The sequence below is a fragment of the Triturus cristatus genome, chromosome 6 (assembly GCF_964204655.1).
Source record: "Triturus cristatus chromosome 6, aTriCri1.1, whole genome shotgun sequence".
NCBI lineage: Eukaryota > Metazoa > Chordata > Amphibia > Caudata > Salamandridae > Triturus > Triturus cristatus.
In genome coordinates, this window is record NC_140589.1 from 1554266328 (window position 1) to 1554291130 (window position 24803).

Here is a 24803-nt window from a genome sequence, read left to right on the forward strand (position 1 = left end):
CGTGATCAATTTTTTCTAATACCGTAAATCTGATCTGGGGAATGGTGTGTGGTGTGTGGTGTATTGACCCAATGTGCTGCTAGGCAGGAGTTGCAATTCTGATTACGGATAGTGCTTTTGTGTTCTATGATACGTGTTTTTATTTGCCCTTTGTTCTGCCCACGTATACCAGTCCACATGGACATTGGATTGTATTGATGACACCCTCAGCATTGCAATCAGAAGAATGTCCAAGCTGGACTTTTTGCCCTGTGTGAGGATGACAAAAGGTATTTCCTGGAATTATGTTGCCACATTGGTCGCAATTCCTACATTTCCTCATACCTCTGTGGATTTGTGTAGAGGGGATGGATCTGGGTTTTAATAATTCCCTCAGGTTCTTAGACCGATTGAGCGCAAACAAAGGTTTGTCCATAAACAAAGTTGCAAAGTCAACCTCTTGCTCTATGATTTCCCAACGTTTGGTGATCATTTTTTTGATTTTTGCAGATTGCAGGGAGTTTTTAATGACAAACAGTTCCCTTTGTCTTGTCGATTTGACAGATTTCTGTAATAAGTTATCCCAACTCTTCCTTGCAACTGTTTCTTTGGCAGCATTTAAAACCTGCGGGAATATCCCCTCTCTCTGTATCTGTGGAGTTCTTCATCCATGAGCAGTTCACTCTGTTCCTTTTGAGATGTAATTGTTTTTATTCTGATTAGTTGTGACACAGGCAAGTGTTTTGTTAAGGAAATAGGATGGGCGCTCGTGTAATGTAAGGCGTTGTTTACATCCGTGGGTTTTCTATATACAGAAGTCTCTAGTCCCATCGTAGCTTTCTGGATTTCAATGTCTAAAAAGTGAGTCTTTTGTGAATTAATGGTAAACGTGAATTGAATCCGTGGATTACATTGATTTAATTCATTGATACATCCAACGCGTCGCGTGTTCCTGTCCAAATGACTAAAATGTCATCTATGTAACTCATATGTGATGAGGTTTTCTTGCAATCTAGGATTATGTAATATATGCGTGTCCTCAAAATGGGCCATGTAGGTGTTGGCGCAGGAAGGAGCTCCAGGAAAACCCATAGAGGTTCCTGTGCGTTGAAGAAAAAAAAAAATATTTTCAGGAAAAATAGCTATGATAAAGAGAAATGGAGTAACTCCAAGAGGAATACTTCTATTTCATCATGTGTAGATGTCTAACCGTCTCCATTCCACTGCATCTAAACCCTCATTATGGGGAATAGAGGTGTATAATGCGACCACATCAATGGTGCAAAGTAGAATCTCTTCCTTTAAATGATGCTTTATGGTTTCTAGTTTCTTCAGGCAGTCCGTCGTGTCCTTAACATATTTGCCCCAAGACTGTACCACTTGTTGTAAATGGTAATCCAAGTATTGTCCAATCGGTTTGTGAATAGACCCACATCCGGCAACTATTGATCGAAATGGAGGATTTACTGCGTCTTTGTGGATCTTAGGGAGCATATATATATATATGCGGTATTTTAAGCGTAGTGGTCAGAAAATATTTTTGGGTATGCTCATTGATCAAACCCATGTTGTCAGCCTTCACCAGAATAGAATCAAGCTGTTTCATAAATTCATTGGTTGGATCTGTAGCCAACTGCATTTAAGTCTCAGTGTTGAGAACATGTGAATTCAAGCTGCGTTCATATAAGTCTATGTACATGGTGACCAGCGCTCCCCCCTTGTCTGCTGGTTGAAAGATTACTTCTTTGTCCGGTCTCAATGAGTTCAAGATCCGCAGCTCTTTCTTGGTTAAGTTTGTATGCTTAGGTTTCTTATATTTCATTTTCTCCAAATCTTTCTTGACCAATATTTCAAAGTTATCCAGACTTTTGTGCGAAAATGGGGCCATAAAATTGCTTTTGGGCCCAAAGATCTCTGGTGGCTTCGCTTGCTCTTGATGTGATATGGTGGTAAAAAAGAACCATCGGAGTCTCAGTTTACGTATAAATTTAAATAGAGCCACTTCAGTCTCTAAGGCATTGGATGAATATGTGGGGACGTATGACATGCCTTTGTTTAGTACTTGAATTCCAAGAGTGTTAAAGTTTCTTTTGGATATGTTCATTACTAGATTCTTAATTTCTTGAGATTTCTCTGCGGTCTGCCAGACTCCGTGACTTTTCATGATTTGTCCCCTGCGGGTTCGCTTTCTTTTGGAGGCATGATTTTGTCCGGAGGGCGGTTGGAGGATTGGCGTTGTGCAAAAAAAGACTGTTTCTCAGCGGATGTAGATGCTGTGCTCTCTGTCAACGTGTTCGTTTGATCCGTGGTTGTTGGTACTGGGGGTCTCTGTAAAGATAGATCTTAATCATTTACTACGCTTTCTTCAGAAGATGTATTGCCTGTTTGTTTAATAAAAATCTCTTCTGGGCGCATGCCTCAGCCCACGAGTATACCTAGTCTAGTTTGGAATGCTCCCTAGTCTGCCAATGGACGAGGTGAAGTAGAAGCATGATTCACCTTCTTTTCGTGGGAATTGGACTTACCCGAATGGCCCCATGACTTGAAGTGCAACAACGACCTCCGGCTCCGCGACCACTCCCCGGACCTACCTGGAATGGGACCTCGATAATCGCAGCTTCGCACATCAAGCTGTCCAAAGCTTGAAGGATCGCTCCCTCAAGGCCTTCTGGTGCGGCAATCAGGGCAGTCCTTTGGGTTGTGTTCCCACTCGAGACCCCAGAGGTAAGCAACGTACTGGTCCATCATCGACATCTGTCGGTGACAGGCACCACAGGGCTTGAAGCCGCCTATCTTAGATGACATTTCTGCCACACCAGGAGGTAAGATCTCAAAAAGACTTGAGAAAGAAACACTGAGAAAAACCTAGTAAAAAAAACTACTAATGGGTAGCTCTTCTCGGATCTGTGCTGGCTGACACAGAAAGAAAAGAACTGATGTCGGTACTCCTGGGTCACTTCCGACACGGACGACGCAAACGATGCCATGCAGAGCTAAACAACGCCACCTACCGCCATGCAGGGGTACTGCATCTAAAAAAAAAATCCGGATCCAGTCTGACACCTGGGAATAAGGAATCAGCGGCTAGAATTCACTATCAGCTATCACCTTAATATATTACGGAAGGTATTACAACCAGGCAAAAATCAATTCTGTTCTACATAAAATTAAACTATGGTATAATTGTATTAATTTTTTTGCTCTAGCCTTATTAAGCATTTTACAACCTACATGTAGTGAGAGGGGTCTATATGATCCCATTTTCCCTTCCTTTATTCGTAGTTTGAGGGGGGACGTTATTAAAGATTCTTTTGTGGTGCATGGTAATGAGCCCTTTCCATATGATTTCTGCACAAGTCCAGTAATTTAGGTGCTAACATGTCTACATATATAGCATGATCTTAAATTACAATCTGCTCTTTTGTAAGAGGGGATATATTAGCCCTCCTCAGAAATTGTAGAATGTCAGAATCATGATCTTCTTTCTCATCCTTGTAGAGGTCGTTACAAAATGTAGGAAACGTTTGGTTTATCACTTGTGTTTTCTAGTAAGGGGAGCATCTCATTTCACATTTCAATAGCCGGGCTAAAAATCTACCAGGTTTGTCCCCCTTCATCATGCACACTGGTTATATATGTTCTGTAGTCTAAGAAACGGGCCCTCTCTAGAAATTAATAACCTTGGGCTTTCTACTTCAACAACATTTTGCCATTCATCTTCAATTTGCGACTGGTCCCTCTGATATTTTCCCGGCTTCATAGGTGGTTTTGATGCATATTCCTCTATTTGCCACCTAAAACGCTTCTCACTCTATCACAAAGTTGGAGGGCATTCTCCTGTTCTGTGTAAAGTACTTTTTAATTTCTTCCCAAATAGCGTTTCTAAATACTGGGTAACAGGAGGAGCAAAGTATTCAGGTGAAATGAAAATCACTCCTTGCCAGGCCTCCTTCCAAATCAAACAGATACTACTTCTTTGCTTAAATTAATATATTCTGTTAGGAGTGAGACATGCACCTACTGTTACCCCATGCTGGCGCATTCTCAGGGACTCTATAGTAACACTGAAATCCCCCTGCTCAAGGAAAAGTTTGAGTTGAGCATCTAAAATCTATCTCTTATCCCATTAAGAAAATATTTTTCTCTGCGCTTTTTAGGAGCGGTCTGTTCCTCATCGTTTCAATTTAAAAAAAATCTTTAGTATTTCCGTCTGCTTTGTAGGGCTATACAGCCAAATCTTAAGTGACAGCCATTATTAAAAGTACCATCAGTTTTTAAACATAATGTGAAAAACAAAGGAAAAATTCTAATAAGGCATATCCTATATAAATTCAAGGAGAGGCAAATAAGTAGATTAACTGAGTTCAAGCAAACTTCATTATTTCCATTGTTGCTATTTTTACACGTAAGAGCAGACAAAAATACCCGTTTCCATGTCTGTATATATTTGTAAACACAGCACAAAATGGAAGCACCTCTTTTTATTTGCTCTGCCTCATTAATTTTCTACAACAAAATAGCGGCTTAGATTAAAAGCATGAGGAGTATAAAAACACACAATGTGTTCCCCCATGTGGCCTAGCTCTTCAATTATTCTAACCCCAACATCCCATATAACTCACATCTTACTTGCAGAAAAAACATCTATATTCTTTTTTTCCTCTAAATGAGGGCCCACCTAGATATTTGTTGTAACAAAATAATAATCTTCCTGACAGCACTACAGTGTGATCGTATCAGATTGTCGCTGATGGGCAGTCACATTAGGCTGGCCTGTTTTGAAAGACTTATTTTCCACTGCTTTAAACCTGCAACCTTCACTCGGGAACCAAAACTCACTGTCCCTGGATACCTTTGACTTGAACCACTACAGATGTCCAATTAACATCACTACGTGTGTTAAATAAAACTGTGATAAAAATATACTGTGGCATATTGCTTGCTATTTGTATGGAGTGAATACTGGCTTTCAGGTGCACCTTTATATTTTATAGAATACTCGTTGCAACTTCGTTTTGTTCCAAAAACAAACATGTATCAATACTGATGACACGAGAGAATAATGAAAATACATGAATAGAGACAAATCTAAAAGAATAAATACCATGTTGCACTAGGATCTTTCTGCAGGGTCCCCAAATGTTTTTGTTGGTTTATAGGAGTCTGCGCTCTTTACCACTCCTAAAGTACTGGGTAATTTTAAAGAGTTTTCACAACTTGTAAGGAATTTTAGAAAAGCCGTAACCCTTCTAAAATTAGATGAAAACACTTTGTTTTTGTATTCTCCCTTACAGTTAAAACTCGTATTAAAACAGGCCTCGTGGGAACTATGTTTTCAGTCTGATAAGAAGTTAATCTGTGAAAAAAGGGATGTAGACCTTCTCCTTAATTCTTATGTGATGAAGTTGGCCCAACCCTATGTCACATGGAACTTGCCGCATGGTATTCGTAGATTCTGGTTTCTTTTACGTTACGACCTAGTACCTTTAAATCTACTTTTATCCAAATGGTACGGTTCTTCTCCTATGTGCAATTTATGTAAATTGAGTACCCAGGATTGTATGCATGTTTTATTGATCTGCCCTGCGCTCCGTATATTGCGTCTCAGATGGTTAAAACCTATTTGTATCCGTCTGGGCATTTCCACTTTGAACGGCTTTCTTCAAGCACTTTATTGGCCTCCTAATGAAATGTTCTGTTTCTATATTTTTAACTTTTTTAAAGGTTTTTAAGCTATTTATTAACATGCCTCTGGAGATGTTTGACATTGCTTCCTGCTGTAGATCTGTCATTGTATGTTATTTTTGTACTTAAATATGTTTCTTAAATGTCATAATTTTGATATGTACTTGTCTTCTGCTTTTATCATTGTAAACTTCTATGTGGCCCTCTTTTGAGAGCCAAAACATAATAAATAAAAAAAAATTGAAAAAAATTGAATTTCCTAAAGTGCTTGGGCTCTCTCCTTTAAACATGGTAGAATTGGATTACACCCAATTGACGCATTTAATTTACTTATAAGTCCCTAGGAAAGTGGCACTACATGTATCTAGGACCTGTAAATTAATGCTCCTAGTGGACCTGCAGCATTTATTGTGCTACCCGCTTAGCCATTTAAACCTACCTCAGGCCTGCCCTAGAGCCTAATCGGCAGTTTAAACTGCCAATTCGACCTGGCAAAATAAACCTTTTACCTACTGAGTCGCCCCTCTGTCCCTTAGTAGTAGTCTGGAAGTTCCTTGGTGGTCCATCCTAGTTTCTTTGCTCCCTGGGGATACTGCTCTACCCTTCTGAGTCTATTATCGGAGGGTGGCTGTATCTCAGGGGAGAGGAAAGACACTCTTCGCTCCTGTGGATATTGGTGTTTCTGCTCAGAGATCGGAGGACTCGACATGGACAAGGCAGAACCTACACATCTCCTATGCTGTGCAACACCAAGCACAAATGATGAATGGCCTCTGCTGCGAGGACTCTCCTGGCTCCTGCCATTGCAGCCCACAGCCTATTGGAACCGCCGTGGCATGTCACACCCGCAAGGCAGGCTCTCACACCGCAACCCTCTCGTCAACGGAAGCCTCGATGATGACGCATGACCTTGTATCGTAAGCCTACAGCTTCTTTGGAACCAACCAGTGCACGGCGCATCCTCGACTCAGCACTTTGCATCACAAGCCCCTTGGCCATGGCCTCCTCGATGACCTCGCATCGCAGCCTCACAGCTCCTCAGTATCTACATTGCGCAACACATCTCCAACCAGGAACTCGCAACGCCAGCGTAACGTATCCTCAATGCAGACTCTGCAACTATTCGCCTCAACTTGTGACAATTTGCCGGTCCATTGCAACCGGATAACCACAGTTGGAGCTTTGTGCTTTTTGGCGCTATTTTCACCAAAATCTTTAAACCTGCATATCTCCGGTGCTGCTGGTTGGCTGTTTGTCATTTTGGTCCTGATTAATGCATTAAAATGCACTCTGTTTTTCTAAAGTGGTGTGGAAATTTTCTTGTGCTGTGTTTTTACTTTATTACTGTTCGAAGTGCTGCATAAATACTTCACACATTGCCTTTGATTTAAGCCGGACTGCTCTGCGCCAAACTACCATGGGATTTAGCATAGGTTAATTTAGAGTTTGCTTGTGCCTCACCCTGACAAGGATTGTGGTTCATGCTTGAGTAGGATTTCACCGCCCTTCAACCGGTATGCAAATTTCTTACACCATAAAACAAGGAGCCAGTATTATCAAACTGTCTAGCTTTCTTCACTTTTACTCCCCATGATCACTTTCCCTTTCCAAGGAAAACATTAATTTCTTCACACAAACATTTCTAATAACTGGCCGAGATCTGTCTGCTGATGTAACACAGACTAGGGAATATCTGTGGTCCCCACGACAAAAGACATGTTTACCAATACTACTTCAAGGACAAATAGATTCTTTCTCACCTTTAGTGACTGTGTGAAGTGATCCGCAGATAGGCTCGTACTATCATCATATGGATGGTGTAGATTCTGAAGTCGCCGTTGCACTTCTTCTTCTATGTAAGCATTTACTCTGAAAAAATTGGAAAGCTACAATCAGATTCATGCACATAAAATGTTTATGAATAATAGGCATTACTTATTAACACCATGGATGCACTTATCAAACTTTTTCCTTAAATCAGGATAATGCACGCTGATCGAGGAAATAAGTTATACATAAAAAGCATTGTAGAGCCCACTGAAATGTAATGATAGAGAAGTTCGTTGAAAGTCTGAGTGCACCACTAAAATATAATGCAATTAAGCTCAAAGTATAGACGACTGGCTTGGATGGCATACGCAAAAAGCATACTTAAGCCGTTCTAACAGATTTTTAATATACAAATCCCACGGAATGAGAAAAATGATCCGGCCGCTTTGTTCGACATCACAATGGCAGTTATAATCCAAAATGGCATTTTGACATCCACTCAGTGCCACCTGTTCGAGCATAATCACACAATGTAGTTACAGAGATGAGAAAGAATACTCATCAGCATTGTTGCAACATGCACTTTTGGCAGGGTCACCCCAGGTTTTTGCCTTCCTTTGCTGTACCCGTTTTCTATGGCTTTTAGGACTCTGTGCACTTTTTCCCTGCTAACCAGCGATAAAATGCTTGGGATTTCTTCCGAAAAAAATGGTATAACAATTGGTAAACTCTTGATTGGACCATTTAATTTACTTGTAAGTTCCTAAAATATGGTACTACATGTAATCAGGGATTGTAAATGAAATACTACTAGTAGGCAACAGCACTCATTGTGCCACCGCCTAAAAACAAAAGAGACACAAATGATGGATAGAATGCGGATCAAATCTAACATTCACTCCCAGTCAAGAGATCTGGGTTAAATCCATTGTTCTTTTGTTTACCATGCTACCCCAGTTTAGACCCAGCAATATGTAAATTAGTCCTGACCCTTCTCCTCATAGGAACAGTCCAGCCCAAACTACCAAGCCAGGTCCTCCCTGAACCAGAAACAAGCATCCTGGGACCGGTTTCAGGGTACCACCCCTCATCAGCCAGGCTAGAGGGTCAAGACTGATTTGCATACGGCCGAGTCTTAACTAGAGTGATGCAGTGTGCATAATTTCTTTTTTTTTTTATTCAATCGAAGGATTTAACCCAGATCTGTGACTGGGGGTGAATGTTTGTTTTGTTCAGCATTTCATCCATCATCTGTTCTATTTTTGCATTTGTCGCCGTAAGAGAGAATGGTATGCCCAGTGTCCTGTGCTTGCTATGCCACAAGACTCATGCTAGCCTTCCTGATGAGGGTGATACCCCAAAACCCGTCCCAGGATGCTTGATTCTGGTCCAGGGAGGACATGGCAGTTTCGGCTAGACAGTTCCCATGGGGAGAAGGGTCAAGACTGATTGCATATGGATGGGTCTAAACTGGAATGACGCAGTGTGCAAAAGAAACTATGGATTTAACCCTGATCTGTGACTGAAGGTGAATGTTTGATTATTCTCAGGCTTGCCACTGATGCATGTGGTGCAGTTTTAAACTGCCATTTCGATCTATCAAAATAAACCTTTTGCCAGGCCTAACCCTTCCTTTTTAATACTCATAAGGCTTACTGGTCAGGGTGCACTGTATTTAAAGCCCTTCTTTGCCCACTGTTGACTACCCTCAGCTTGTGGGTTATGTATGGGGAGGCGCTTTAGAACATATGTGTGCTCTAGAGCTTCATTTGAGAATCAGGCCTCATTATAAACCACTCTCTGGTGCATCGGTATCGTAAATGGAATTAAGTTACATTTCAGTTATACCCAATATATAACTTGCCCCCGTTTTCAACCTTTGCTGTTGTTATTATTTATATTACTTTTATTGTTGGTATTATTTTTGTTTTTGTTCTTTTTGATGTCATTGTATAAACCCTCGCTTTCTGGTTATCGTTTTGCCATTTTATCTGGTGTATGGTCACATAAAGGTTAAAAACATCTTTTCCATGTGTAATCTTAAAGAATTACATATGAGGTTGTACTTAATATAAAAAAAGCTCATATACACGATTGACCCCGAGGGAAAGAGTGGTGCCTTTGGACAGAGGGCACTTTTGAAGTTTGCACACAGTATCACTTTACTGTTTACAAAATATTGGTATACTTTCTGAGGTTGGTGCCTATTGCAGGCAAGTTGGTCCACTGTCCAGTTTATGCGTTTGTAAGATTGGGACCTTAAGAGCACAACTCAGACCAGGCTATTGTTTTTGGATATTAGAAACTAACAAATTTGTTTGACCATACCAGCTTAATCATGTCAAAATTTAATGACAATCGAGAAGAAATGGATTTAGGCCTTTTTTCCAACAAACAATCAAGTAGCTCCAATACAACAAAGGAGCAATCTGGAGAGAGTTAACGAACCACATTTCAAAAACTTGAAAGGCTTAAAAAGCAGGAAATGTCCCACTGGTGGGACGGAATCACACTACAAAAATACCTAGATAATCAAAAAATTCCCCGAGGATTGAGAATACTGATCTTCCCAACTTTTGAGGACCTCGATGAGGAGGCACTCAAGGATTGGGAAGAAAACTTGCAACAAGCATCTAACACCATGATGCTCATCTTGATCAGACACTCAGATAAGAAAGTGGCAAGTCTAAAACAGGATATAATCAATCTCGAGAGAGAAATCGAGTGTTCGAATATAAAGGATGTAATTAAGAAAAACATCCTTTTTTTTGTCTCTCAGAGACTGAGAGACAAAAAACTAAGAAAAATAAAAAGAGATGACGACGACTATAAAAATGGGTGTATTTATATTTTCGCCCATAAATTCGATAATATCAAACCAGCGGGGGAAGGTAAAAGATCTAGGGAGGAATCAACAGACTCCCGATCGGTTAGTAGTAGTTCCATCTCCTCAATCGAAAGTGGCGCCTCCCGGGATGGAGGAACAACATCAGTCACCTCCCCAGGACGGCTAAACTTTTTTGTAGAAATGGAGAGGATCAGGTTGGGCAACAAAAGGGTCAGAAAAGATCAAAAACAAGGAGGGGAGGAAAGAAGAGGCAGGCAAAAAAGAAAAAAGAAAGAAACAACCCATGCGATGGACACTCGGTCCAAGACAACATAGAAACTGACGTACAGGATTGTGTGGAACAGAATGCTTTGACAATTGTTAATTTATCTGACCGTTCCCCAACGAATGTAGAGCGTGATGTATTACGGAGGGGCTTAAGTTTCTGTCCCTCTCAGTGGGGGGACCCAGCTGAAATGATGATTGATTTATTTAAGTTTGTACGTTTGCTGAAATTATAAGATCATTTTCATGATACTCCTCCTAACGTTTGTTCTAACATACAATCATCAAAAATGGTGACACATACTGTTTCAGATTTATTTACTCTTCACATGTTGTTATCTGTGTCTGGGGGGGAACATTTTTCCATACAATAAATCAGGGATGACCTGAACATCAGGGACAATTTGGGGGTGACTAGTGTGCTTAAACCAGGATCTAAATTTATAACAAATAATACACATAGGAAAATAGATTTGTTTAAAGAAAGAGTCACCAAGGATTTGTATACTTTGATGGATGCTCCTTGTAAGTACACACACCACCAGCAAAATGTGACCAAAATAGAAAGAAAAGCTTTGAATGATCTTAGAAATGATGATTCAATCACTATCAAGGAAGCAGACGAGGGAGGGATACTATTGATTACACAAAAGAAATAAAGAGACAGCTTGGGGACCCTTGCTGTTACCAACAGGTTGTTGGCAACCCAATTCCCTCCCTTGTCATTCACATCAATGCTACAGTTCATGATTGGGGTGAGAGCGGTCTTCTTTCCGAAGAGGAACGCAGGTACCTCACTGTAAACAACCCACTTGCCCCTTGTATTTATATCCTTCCAAAAATGCATAAGGAGGGTACCTTTCCCCCAGGGCGTCCCATCATATCCGGCATTGATTCACCCACTGAAAGACTCTCGCAGTATGTGGACGGATTACTTCAGCCCTTTGTAATCCACTTGCCTGCATATATACAGGATTCCAGAGTGATTCTAGAGAAATTTGATGGCTTATTATGGTCAGAAGATCTGACATTTGTCACGATGGATGTGACCGGATTGTATACGTGTATTCAAAAACACTTTGGCATGACAGCCGTGCAGTCGTTCTTGGCAACACGCACGGCTGATCACGCCGAACATAATGAAATGTTGATGGACATGATTGATATCATTTTATCTCGTAACTTTTTTCTACATGATGGGACTTGGTATCACCAGACTCAGGGAACCGCGATGGGGACCAGGTTTGCTCCCTCGTACGTTGGCCTGTTTATGTGCTGGTGGGAGAGGGAGCACGCCTGAGGGAAATATGCCTCCCCCTGGATGGACATGATTGTCTTCTGGGGGAAGTATATCAACAACATTATTATGATGTGGAAAGGTACTCCAGGGGGATACCAAAGGGGATGATGGACGGAGCGCTTGAGCAACTCAAACACTCACCCCCAGTCAACTGATCTGGGTTTAATCCACCATCATTCTTTAGCTCACTCCACCACCCCAGTTCAGACATGGCCATATGCAAATCAGTCTGACCCTGTGCCTCATGGGAACAGTCCAGCCCAAACTGCCTGGACCGGAATCAAGCATCCTAGGACCGGTTTCGGGTTCATAACCCTCATCAGCCGGGCTATCTTGAATCCAGTGGCAAAGTGAGCAAGGGACCTGGGGGTGAGTGTTTGATTTGCTCAAGCGCTCCGTCCATCATCCCCTTTGGTATTGCTTTGTTCGCCCTAAGTTGGCAGGGTATACCCAGACCTGGTTCTCTCGCTCACTTTGCCACTGGATTCAAGATAGCCTAGCTGATGGGGGTCATGAACCCGAAACCAGTCCTAGGATGCTTGGTTCCAGTCCAGGGAGGACCTGGCTTGGCAGTTCGGGCTGGACTGTTACCATGAGGCACAGGGTCAAGACTGATTTGCATATGGCTGGGTTCGAACTGGAATGGCATGGTGAGCAAAAAAACGATGGATTTAGGCCCAGATCTCTGTATTGGGGTGAATGCATGACATTGTTCTGCATTCTGTTCATCAACTGTTTTTGCATTCGAAAGGCACTCCAGGTCAACTTATGGAGTTGCATGCCTTTCTAAATGATAATCCCCACATTGTACACCTGACTATGAAGCACAATCAAAGCAGCATTGAATTCCTGGATATCCTGTTTTATAGCGATAATAATGAGATACATAGTACCATTTATCGCAAAGTTACGTCATGCAATAGCACATTACATGCATCTAGCTCACATCCTAAATCAGTTATCACGAATATCCCCTTTGGGGAAATGGTTAGTTTCCGCCGAAATTGTAGCTCGGCTGGGACATTTAGAGACAACATCAGTGAGGTTAAAAAAAGACTCAGACAATGAGGATATAATGAAGAAATCTTGAGAAAGGCTAATTCGAGAATCAAAAAAGTCCCAAGAGCAAGTACACTGCAAAAACATACAAGTGCAAACAGTAAAAATAACCAAGGGTCATGCTTGGCCTTTATCACACAGTATACGAATACCAGTCCAAGTTTGTTTAATATTCTTAAGAAACATAAGCTGTTATATGAGACACCCAACCTAAGAGAATTTGTTACAGCTACACCTAAAGTAACATTTCGGAGGGGGAAAACACTCCGTAATCTACTCTGTTCCAGCTACCCTAGAAATGTGACCCCTAAAACATGGCTTCCCAGTGCTCCAAAAGGTTTTTACACATGTTCTAATTGTAACATGTGTCCGTTTGGTAAAAATAAGATCAGGAATTTTCATTATAACACACCTAAGGAATACGATACAAGATACTTTGTGAACTGTAAAACCAACTACGTTGTCTATGTAATAGGTTGGGAGTGTGATAAGATATATGTGGGCAGTACAGTGCGACCACTAAAATCACGCATACAGGATCACATACGAGCTTTCAAAAATTATGATTTAAAATATCCTATGACATATCACATGAGGGAGCATCATAGGGACAATGGTAAGATATGGTTCCACGGTATTGATCATGTTCCAGCTCACCCTCGTGGGGAAATGGAGAACTAACCCTACGTCAATGGGAGGCCATGTGGATATGCCGCCTTAGATGCATAGAAATGGGGCATAACACGGATGATGAGATGCACTACTATTTGTGAATATAACTATAGCATTTCAAATGTGGACCACCGTCAATTCCGGTAGTGCATGCCTTTCTCAGAATGTTTAAACATAATAAACTATTACGAGGTAAAGAAAAATTTGGAATAGATTATCTGTTATTTTGAACCGTAGGAGTCGATGCTGTGATATATGAGACACACTCTAATATGCACCCCACCGTTGTTTTCTGTCTTGTTATACATTTGAATATGTATGTCCTCTCTCACTGTACTTTGGAACTGTAGGAGCTGATGCATGCGAAAAAATGAACCACACACCCCCTTCAGGTTCTGTTCTGGTATATATTTGGATATGCATCTCTCCTTTCATTGTGGTTTTTGAAATTTGTTGGATTATTATGTCCATTTTAGAAATGGAATGAAATGGTTTTTGTCAGCCATGCTGATGCTATATCCTTACATACCAAACAGCTTGACCTTGGAATATCAATTCTTCTTGCTGTCAATATTATATATTGATCTTTCAGAATACACTTTAAAGATGGTAGCCGAATTTACGGCCAACTAACTGCTAAACTCAATTGGTTCTAGATCTGGTAAGTGGTAAATGGCCTCATTTCTTAGAAGCAAAAGGAAACATTTAGGATCATAGTTCCGATATATAAAAAATTATAGAGAATCCCAAAAATATTTATCTTTGGTATTATTTGAATTGCCTGGCAATGTCCTCTCATTACATATAAATACTGTTTTGATTCGTAAATTTTTTAGAGTATAATAAGATTTTTTTAAATATTTTCACCTTTTACATTATATTATGTTATCTACTCAGTTTGCTGTTACACATGTATTTGGAAGTTTATATAACGGAATGTCCTGTTACAGATTGGGCATTTCGTGATACAACGCGTTCTGGTATTAAAGCACATTACAATATGACTGCTTCATTTTACAACACACGCCCGCCTAACATATTTCTGAGAGTCACATGCGTGGTTTCACGACATATGGTACACGGATTCTTTACGATGGACTGCTCCGCCCTGGTTTTGAACCACGGGCGGGAATCAAAACGCCGAGAAGTCGAGTTGGACGCACAGACCACCTCGCAAGGTAAGAATTGGGAGATTCGGGTGGGACCCCGGAGATGCCAATATGAGCGTTCCTTCACGGTGCCCTTTCTTGTCTGTATATACTTATGGGTGCTGTATCTCTGTGAGACGGGCCTTCATATACGACAAGATTAGGGGAACATGGGCTCAATGTTTTGAGGAGTGAACATGGGTATATTTTACTGTGTTCTCTCCCGGGATTTCTAAACATATATTGCAGTGATTGACGATTCACTATTTCCGTCGGGTGATATTGTAGATATTCTATCACTATGTTCGGGTGATATTTGAATTATTGAATGACTATGGCTACATTATATAGAAGATGCGCACGCGCAGTGGGTGATATTGACAACTTATGCTCAAACAATTTCGTATCTCGTTATCTTTATGCGAGCACCCTGGCGATCGCAGATCTAACATGCGTAATAACGAGGGTCACATATTTTGGGCAGATGGGTCATATTTAGAAATATATTTGTTTTGACTCCAGCTGGGTTCCCACAGGTACGATATGCTCTGGGTCCGATGTGTATATGTTTTGGAGAATCCAGAGTGACTATTACATCACATTACACCCGGCAATCAGTTTAACCTGTGCATGAAGACGATATGGTTAATATGCAAGGTAGGCTCTTTCTCATCTTTCAGACACAGAACATCTATAGGAGCCCGTTATTATATGCTCCTAAACATTGCAAACGTAATTTCCCCCCTTTTCTCTCTTCCTTTGCCCAATCCTGATAAAGGAGCATATCGTTAAAAGATAACCCAAAGAGAGATACTCAGGCATCATTTATCTAATGACATTGCGGAATTCATAAATGGTATGTTCCTTTTCTCGCCCCATTTCTGTTGTCACATTGTAATTTACTTTTTGATATCTGAATCTTTTGTCATTATTTGCAATTTTTGGTGTAGCTTCTTTTACGTATTGTTATAGTTCATAGTGAGGTCAGGTACATCTTTTCTCTTCCACCTGTTCTCATTGGTGGTTTTTGTAACCAGCCCTTCTTTGCCCACTGTTGACTACCCTCAGCTTGTGGGTTATGTATTGGGAGGCGCTTTAGAATATATGTGTGCTCTAGGGCTTCCTTTGGGAATCCGGCCTCATTATAAACCACTCTCTGGTGCATCGGTATCATAAAGGGAATTAAGTTACCTTTTAGTTATACTCAATATAGAACTTGTTTTTGTTCTTTTTGATGTTATTGTATAAACCCTCGCTTTCTGGTTATCGTTTTGTCATTTTATCTGGTGTATGGTCATATATAGGTTAAAAATATCTTTTCCATGTGTAATCTTAAAGAATTACACGGGAGGTTGTACTTAATATAAAAAAATGTGTTGTCATGCATGTACTCAATTATGTTACATATGTTATGTTAAATGTGGTACACAATGTCTGTGTTTATCATTGTTTTTACATGTAGTGTTTTATATGTTTTTTAACTTTACAGCCCTGAAGAAGTTCTGTTCGCAGAAAGAAACGTGTTGTCTGTGGCTTATGTAAAAAGAGGGGAAAAAAGCAATAAAGAAGACATTTTCAATCATCCTTTCAAAACGGACTGGATATAAATTGAGTTGACTGTACATAATTGGAAAGTGGTGCAACTTTAATATAAGCTCATATATACGATTGACCCTGAGGGAAAGGGTGGTGACTTTGGACAGAAGGCACTTTTGAGGTTTGCACACAGTAGCACTTTGCTGTTTGCATAATATTGGTATACATTCTGACGTTGGTGCCTATTGCAGGCAAGTTGGTCCACTGTCCAGTTTATGTGTTTGTATTTAAAGAATAGTTAAAGAGTAGAACATGTGTATTTAAGATTTGTACGTCCCAACAGAGAAAAACTCCTAAAGTAATTTTCTCACTGTTCTAAGGTTATCTCTCCTATAGACTAACCGTGGAATATCTTATTACATTTAATAAGTACTAGCTTCAGTTTAGGACAATAGAGATATGCTGCTTAGACTTTTTGTCAGATTTTAAGTTACACATTTAACAAGCATTGGTAAAGCCAATAGGTCAGGTATTGTTCTCCTGCCTTTTGGCAATACTTGTATTGTCATGGTTTATGGAAAACGTTATTGTTCTGGAAGCTGCCGGGTGTGTTCGATAATCTAAAATAAAAAGTAAAGGCAACATTTTTTGGGGGGATTTTAAAAAAGCACACATTACCATAATACTCCCTGGCACTGAACAGAACTACTTCGTTCTCCTTGGGAAAGAGCAAAACAACAACAAGATTGCCAATACTGATATCTCATTTGAAAACAAATAAAATGGGTACAAGGAATTTACTCAATGTAACCCGAATCAATTTTTATCAAAATTATTTTTTATTCAATTTCATGACAAGGTTCACTTTTATCTTTCATTGAAATGTGAAAATCTTAGTAGCAACACACGCAACAACTCACTAACAAACATTTAGGCCCTAAACACATTAGATGAATTTGGGCCTGTAAACAAATATCCTAAATGGCACCGTCAATATAAAAAACTCAAACACATGACTGGGACAATACATGTAACATATAACGTGAAACACAAACATATTAAAAAATGGGGGGTCATTTAATTTAAGCCATTTTTGATGAACAACACAGTGTGACAAACAAACATTGTGGGGTTTTTTAAACAAAAGGATTCCTGCACTGTGTCAAGTATTGTACTGGAATTAAATAATTTGGTGAACAGGCAGAAACCTCAAACTTTTAATCACACTTGTTTGAAAAAATAAGCTTGACTCGTTTCGAACCCCACGTTTACTAGTTGGGGGTTCTCTTCAGGACCGAGCACTATTAGTAAAGATCAGCCGATCTCACATGCGAATCAGTTCAACGTTCTAATCAAAATGTTCATGTCCAGATGTCAAAATTATATCTGTTTTTGGGGATTGTTGCTGTATGAAAACCTTTTGGAAACGTGTGTGGGGACCAGGGACACTCTTCAGTTTCAATGGAATTGTTTGCTGCGAATTTGGCCAGCCATCCAGCGTCCCTATTTCGCTAACTTTCTTTAGTTTGGTCCTGAAGAGAACCCCCAACTAGCAAATGTGGGGTTCGAAACACATCAACCTTATTTTTTCAAACAAGCGTGATTAAAAGTTTGAGGTTTCTGCCTGTTCAACAAATTATTTAATTCTAGTACAATACTAGACACAGTGCAGGAATCCTGTTGTTTAAAAAAAAAAACACTGTTTGTTTGTCACACTGTGTTGTTCAACAAAAATGGCTTAAATTAAATGAGCTCCCATTTTTGGATATGTTTATGTATTTCACGTTATACGTTACATACTCTCAAGTGACAAGAAGCCACCAGGTCATACAAAACTCTGCAGCCAGGTACACCCTGAACCTCCCAACCAACACTCATATCACCCCATACCTCAAAGAGCTCCACTGGCTCCAAATCCACAAAGGAGCACTATTCACTTAAAACTCCTCACACACACATAAAAATCATTGCACAACATTGGCCCTACATACCTTAAAAACCTAAAACTTCAGAAAACCTAATATGTGCTTCCACTCAGCCGGACTCCTACTCGCACCTTTCGATACCTTCCAAGGAGACACAGAACCAAATCCTCTTAAAGCCTGGAAAGACCTGGCCCTGCACATCAGAGCCTCCTTCTGAGTTCTTGAGTTCAGCAGAAACTGAGGCCCTCGCTCTTCCCCTAGCCCTACTCTGGATGGGCCCATCCTCAGGCGCGGTTGGAATTTAACGGCGGTGGGAGGTCGGGTCACAGGATGGGGGGGGGGGCGGGGGAGGGCCCATCCTCAGGCGCGGTTGGAATTTAACGGCGGTGGGAGGTCGGGTCACAGGATGGGGGGGGGGGGCGGGGGAATGGAAAAATAATGTAAACATTTACCTGTTCCCGCCGCCTCTTGTTCCTCTTAACCCGCTTCCCAGGGTAGGAAACACCCGGCTCCCCATAGCCAATCACAATGTAGCATTGTGATATGGTCTGAACGCCGTGGTTCAGCGATTAGCCAGGGAATGAGAGGCTGGTTATTTTCTGCACCCAGGCTGCAATGCAACCTGGCAAGATGGCTTTGCCGGCCAAAGCGCTGTGTGCACTTGAAGAGGGCAAACCACTCCTGCCCTGCTATGCGAGCAGAGCAGCCCCGCCCCTACCCAGCTGAGCAAAGACGGAAAACAAAATGATAATACCAATTATTTTTTCCTTCTTGGCCAGCTCAGTGGAGCGACGCTCCTCCACCTTAGCAGAGGAGCCGCCAATGCCGATCCCACTTTAGCTACAGGATACCCTCCTGGGTGACTTGTGCGCTACACAAATACACATAACTTAAGTACACATCAAAAATTATTGACAAATGTACATTTTTGTTGTTTTCTCAAATTCATGTAAATCAGTCTATTTTGTTTTTTAAATAACTACAAGATACAGCTGCTATTTTATGCTGGCAGTCAGGAATTCGAAACAGTCAATGACAGGGGCACTCCACTTCCTACCTTCAATTAGCATTTGTGAGGATAGCTAATACTTGAGAATACACCCACAGTAGATTTTCTTCTCTATAGAATCTCAGCAAAGATCGCCAGCTCGTCAAGTGACAACAACGCCTAATTTTTGCATGTAATATCTGCTCAGATATCTACTAATTCGAAGACCCACTGCAGGATCTTTAGGGCATGTGTGGGAGGCAACAAGTGATGCCAAATAATGACTGAAGCTTAACAGACACATTGCAGCTCACAAGTCACTCATGAGAGCTAATTTATGTAAATTATCTCGTATATGCACCGATTAGTATGGAAGAGGGAAGACAATGTAAGGCCTGCAAAAAAAAGATTTAAAACACCAACTTTCCAAGAGCGAAAACATATATACTGAAATAAAAAGTCTAATTAAAACAATGCATAAGCTATAAAATACTTTAAAACTTTAGCTTTACATATTTTGATATATGCTCTGTGTGGCTATGACACTAGTAGTGCAACGCATCAAACATGTTGTGCACTAACTACAATGAAATATTTGGACAATCGCTACATTTGAAGTGGGAAAATATCTACGAGTGAGCATTTTGCGGTAGCAAACACACTACACATTTGGCTGATTTCTCTGCCGAGATAGCGGAATCTATTAATGTAGCATTTTTCTTTTTTTTTTGCATCTTTTATATGCGCGAACTCGACCCGAAGGTGTTGGGGCGCTGTACATGAGCACCGTATTTACATTACGTATTCAGGCACGGGGAGATTAAGTGATTTGCCCAGAATCACAGGATGTGGACGCGACCCCGAGGCTCGAACCCTGGTTTCCAGCACCAAAGTCGACAGTCTGGCCGACGGACCACATCCTCTCCCCAATTCATACCCCACCTTTCACAATACAAGACTTATTAAAAAACAAAGCATTTTATTAATTACCTATCATCACTCAATGGATGAAGAGGAGGATGGGACTTCGTCTGGCTGTTTGGTGAACATGTGTGAGAAGGTTTCTCTTCCAGCGTTCCAAGATGACCTTTTTGAACAGCATCACTCTCGCATATCTTCTGTTTCAGCTGCTGTATTTCTTGCGATAACCTGCAAAATAGGTCACATAGTTCAATATCAACATTTATTATAAAAGAGTCACAACAAAACTGATGCGAGCATTTCAGTTGCAGAGTGATCTGATAAGATCACATTTTACACATCCACCTGAAATTTGATTCCTTTCATAGGGAGGTGATAAAACAATCGCAAACAGTATTCTCTTCAGGAAACAGTTTTACACATTTTATGTTAAATTTAGATTATTCAGTGGCTATACATTTCAGCGCAATCACAAATGACTATTGTCTTCTTATCACAGTCTCCCTCAGGGGTTTAAGTAGTTGGCTATGATAAACACAGTTTCAGGGTTTATGGTAGTCCTTAATATCATTATGCCATGTGATAATCCCAAGAGTATATACATGGACTCTTCATTTGGGGCTCAGGTATTTGTTCACCCTGCAGTGAGGACCCATTGACATCCACTTCCAGCACATAGAGGATGATTTGGCAAGTCTTCAATTGGGTGTTGAAAAATTAAAAAACCTAAAACTAGATCAATTACTGCTCCCTACTCAGCGTGAGCTCGCCTAATAGTGACACTACTGTTCAAATGATGAACTCTGGCTATTTGTGCACACTTATTCTTTATCACCCTGCTCCCACTCAAATCAGTCTCAAACAGTTCAGATCTTCATCTATAAACATTAGGATTCTTTTAATTGTTCACTTTGCACATGATGCTTGCTCCTGTGTAGCTATGGTAGGGGGGAAAGCAGGCCATAATCTGGAGAGGTATCCAGTCCGCTGGCCTCACCCAATTCCTCATACCAGTCTATTTTCTGATAAGGTTAGTCTTGTACAGGGTCCAGCGACCACTCCCAATCTTCTTCCATTCCTAGCTCTTCAGAATGAGCCTCTGGAAACGTCCTAGGACCAGTAGGTTATGTCGGTGCCGTGATCACTGTCGGTAGGTGCCGATCTGGCTTCCGGTTGTCAGAAATCAGAATGGGGCGGGCGCCAGCGCCCCTGAAGTCTCGGTGTCAGGGCCGGCACAGGTCACAATTCCATGACTGGCGTCAGTCCGGATCCATTGCCGGATCCGTGGGGGGGTCACTGGCGCCAGAGCTGTGGAACCCGATCGAGTACCCTCTGACCCCACGGGGCCCGAGGGTACGCCACTGGGGTCAGGACACCCAAAAATGAGGCACATGGCCTCAATTTTTTTTTCGCTGGGTGGGAGTCACTCCTGGAAAATCAGAGAGGCACAGACCCGACCCAGGCACAGGTTCCGAAGAACGAGGCTTAGAGTGCTGAGACTCCTCCGTTGCATCAGCCAACGGACAGGGAGAATATGAAGCATGCTTCGGGTTCTTATGCTCTTGAACCTCTTACTGGAACGTCCCGAGGACTTGGAGTGGGAGAAAGAGGTCTTGGGACTCTGGGAGCGGTGCCCAGACTTTACTCTCGAACGTGACCGCAAGCGGAATCTCCAAGGAGTCGTACAACACTGTGCGTACTGCTGGGCTGCCAGCAACCTTAGGGACCACTCCCTCAAAGCCTTTGTAGCCATGACCCATCAGTCGGAGCCCGACTTCGAGTCATGGTCATGCTCCAGGCACCACAGGTAGACGAGGTGTGGGTCCATGACCGACATGGCGCGATGACAAGCGCCGTACGGCTTAAAGCCAGAAGTCTTCCTAGGCATGACAAAAATCCTCACACACAAAGAAGGAGTCGACAAAACTGTTGAAAGATACTTTCAAAACGTGACAGAGGGTAGTTCTCTTTACAGATCAGTGCTTGACTGGCAAAGAAAGAAAACTGACGTCAGCTCACCGAGATGGTGTCTATAGAGGTAACGCAGATGTCATAATGGCACAGACGTCGCCGTCACGCGGAGCTGACCAACGCCACCTACTGGCGTGCAGAGGTATTGCTTGAAGAAAAATCTTCTGGATCCAGTCTGATGGCTAGGAAATTCAAAGGTAAGGAATCTGCGGCTAGATCACTATCAGATTGTATTATTTATGAATGTCGTAGTTCACTGTGCAGTTGTAGATAAAAAAAACTTATTTTAATCACAAAAGCAATTATTTGACTGCACAAGCATTTAGTGCTGCTGCTGCATGTATTTTGAGTTGAGAGCCTGTATTCACCCACATGTGTCTACCTCGCTCCCTGGCCTGCTCAGCCCGCGGTACCACTGAGAGTCAAGAGCTGAAAGGGTACTTGGCCCAGTTGCTCAGGATCCACAAGAGGTCGGTCCCTGGGACATCAGGAGTACAAGGCCTCAACCCTCACAGTTGGGCCTATTAACCCCTGCTTGCCCCATGGCCTTCTGAAGGGAGTTCTGACAGGGCCATTCAGCAGAAGTTCCCCTGGGGATCTCTTCGGCTCTGTGCCTGTGAGGCCCTAAGGTAAACCAGAAGGAGCTGTTAGCATCTGGAAAGCTTGCAGCATTACTCCCTGAAAACTTCTATTTGCTACAGGGTCGACAAAGGCCCAGAAAGGTCATGGAGCACAGGAACCAAATGCGGGTCATGTTCAAAGTCAGACGAGGGCAGTCCTTTGACTGAGGCCCTTGTAATTTCTTACCATGCTTCAAGTCATTGGATGGGGATGAGTCCTGCTTGGCTTTCTCGAGCTCATGAAACACTTTTTCCCCCCCTAGGAAGACATGATGCAGGAATGGGGCTTTGTGTAGGGCTGACCCCATGAACACAACTGGGAAAAGCTCCACTACTTTGTTCTAAATGCCACCTGTTCTTATGTTCGGCAATACCAAGCTTCGCCTTTCGCCCCCTGAAAGCATTCCAGTGCATGAGTGGGAACTTGTCGCACAGCTTAAATCTTACGATGCTCTCATATGTCAGGAGAGATTTTTAATAAAATATGTGGGATGTAGTGTTGGTAATTCTTGAAATTATGAATAAGGTGCAGGGGTAGTTTACATCAAGGATCCATATAATCTGCTGTCTCAATCTAGGTTTTCTACTGAGAACACCTTGGTGGAGCAGCAGATTAGAACTGTCCCATTGTGAGTATTCAACTGTGAACATAGTGCTGGGACAGATGTAAGCTCAAGTTCGAGAGCTGGGTTTCGAACTGAGCATTGGGACAGCAGCTTATGTAGGTTCCAGTGTTGTGTTGTTAATTATGAACACATCATTGAAACACTACTTTACTGGCAACAAATGAATAACATAGCATCTGCTCTCCCCTGATGAGTCTTTATTTTTGATTTTCTTCCAAATGAACATTAGGAAGGGCAGTCTAGATGAGTCTCGAGTTCACAAGTGTAAACTTTTTTTTTTTTTTTTTTTTTGAAAAACCTTTATTACAATTTCAGAGAAATACAAGTATGGGCCTACAACCAATAGGCCGGCCGCTAAAATGCAGTGTGACCCTAGGTACAGCTGGAACATTCACGTCGATGAAGCCAGAAAAGGGGGTCACTGGAGAGTAAATCCTTGCCGTCGGCCGCAGTTGTAGTCCATGAACAAACAAAGGTTTCATATTTTTAAGAAACGAATAACAACAAACACACAAGGCAAGGAATTTTAAAGCAGTAGCATGTGCCCATCGTGTCGAGGGAGTAAACCAACCCGGGTAAACAGAGGGGGAGGGGGGCAAGGCCGAAGAAAGCAAACTCGCATGTCGCAGGAGCGTACAGGAATGCGCGGGCTAGGGCGACAGCGCGGCATCTATCTCATGCGTCTGAGGCGGGGCACATATATCCCCGCGATAGGAGTTCCAAGGACCCCACACCTTACTCCACTTGCCAGGCTTGCCTCTCGCCACGTACACCGTTTTCTCTCTGAACATACACCAGTCCATGTGTTCTTTCCACTCGCTGACCGTGGGCGTCCTCTGGGAGCCCCACAATTGTGCAATGTCACGCTTCGCTACCATATAGCCCAGAGTCACCCACTGCGTCTGCGTCGCATTGTAATCAGTAGGCTCCCAGACATTCAACAGACATCGCCGTGCCTCCGGCAACAAGGCCACATGCGTGACTTCTACTAACACCGCATGCACTCTGCACCAAAACCGAGTCACCTCCGGACATTCCCACAGGATATGGAGGAAACTCCCCAGTAGCCCACAGCCTCGCTTACACAACCCATCCACCGAATATCCCATACGCATCAAACCAGGCCCCGTGACGTACACTCTGTGGAGTATTTTAAGCTGGACGAACCGCAATCGGGCCGGGATAGCCACCTCTTTCGGGGAGGCCACCGCTGACACCCAATCCTCGTCGTCCAGCTCCAAACCGTCGGCAATCCAAGTCTCCCGCAATGAGGCCAGCAAACCCACCCGATCATTAATAAGCTTCTTGTAAATCAGCGAAATGGTGCTATCCGGCACATGGCCGTCCAAGACCCTGTCCTCCAACGGGGAATTCTCCGGAATAGCCGCCGCGTCCGGAAACACGGAGCACAGGGCATGATGAACCTGAGCATACCGATAGTATTCCCTATCATTCAACTGATATTCAGTTTTCAGCATGTCGAACGTCTTG

The 24803-nt window shown here is 42.1% G+C and overlaps 1 protein-coding gene across 2 annotated transcripts in view; it reads right to left on the minus strand.

Moving 5' to 3' along the window:
- KIF16B (kinesin family member 16B) overlaps positions 1 to 24803 on the minus strand; it is a 1684060-nt gene that overhangs the window by 511592 nt on the left and 1147665 nt on the right. For both annotated transcript variants that reach the window (XM_085612707.1, XM_085612706.1), the window contains exons 20-21: positions 20165 to 20323; positions 7425 to 7533 (exon numbers count right to left, since the gene is read on the minus strand). In XM_085612707.1, the coding sequence (XP_085468833.1) occupies positions 7425 to 7533; positions 20165 to 20323 (268 nt within the window). The remainder of the gene's footprint in view (positions 1 to 7424; positions 7534 to 20164; positions 20324 to 24803) is intronic.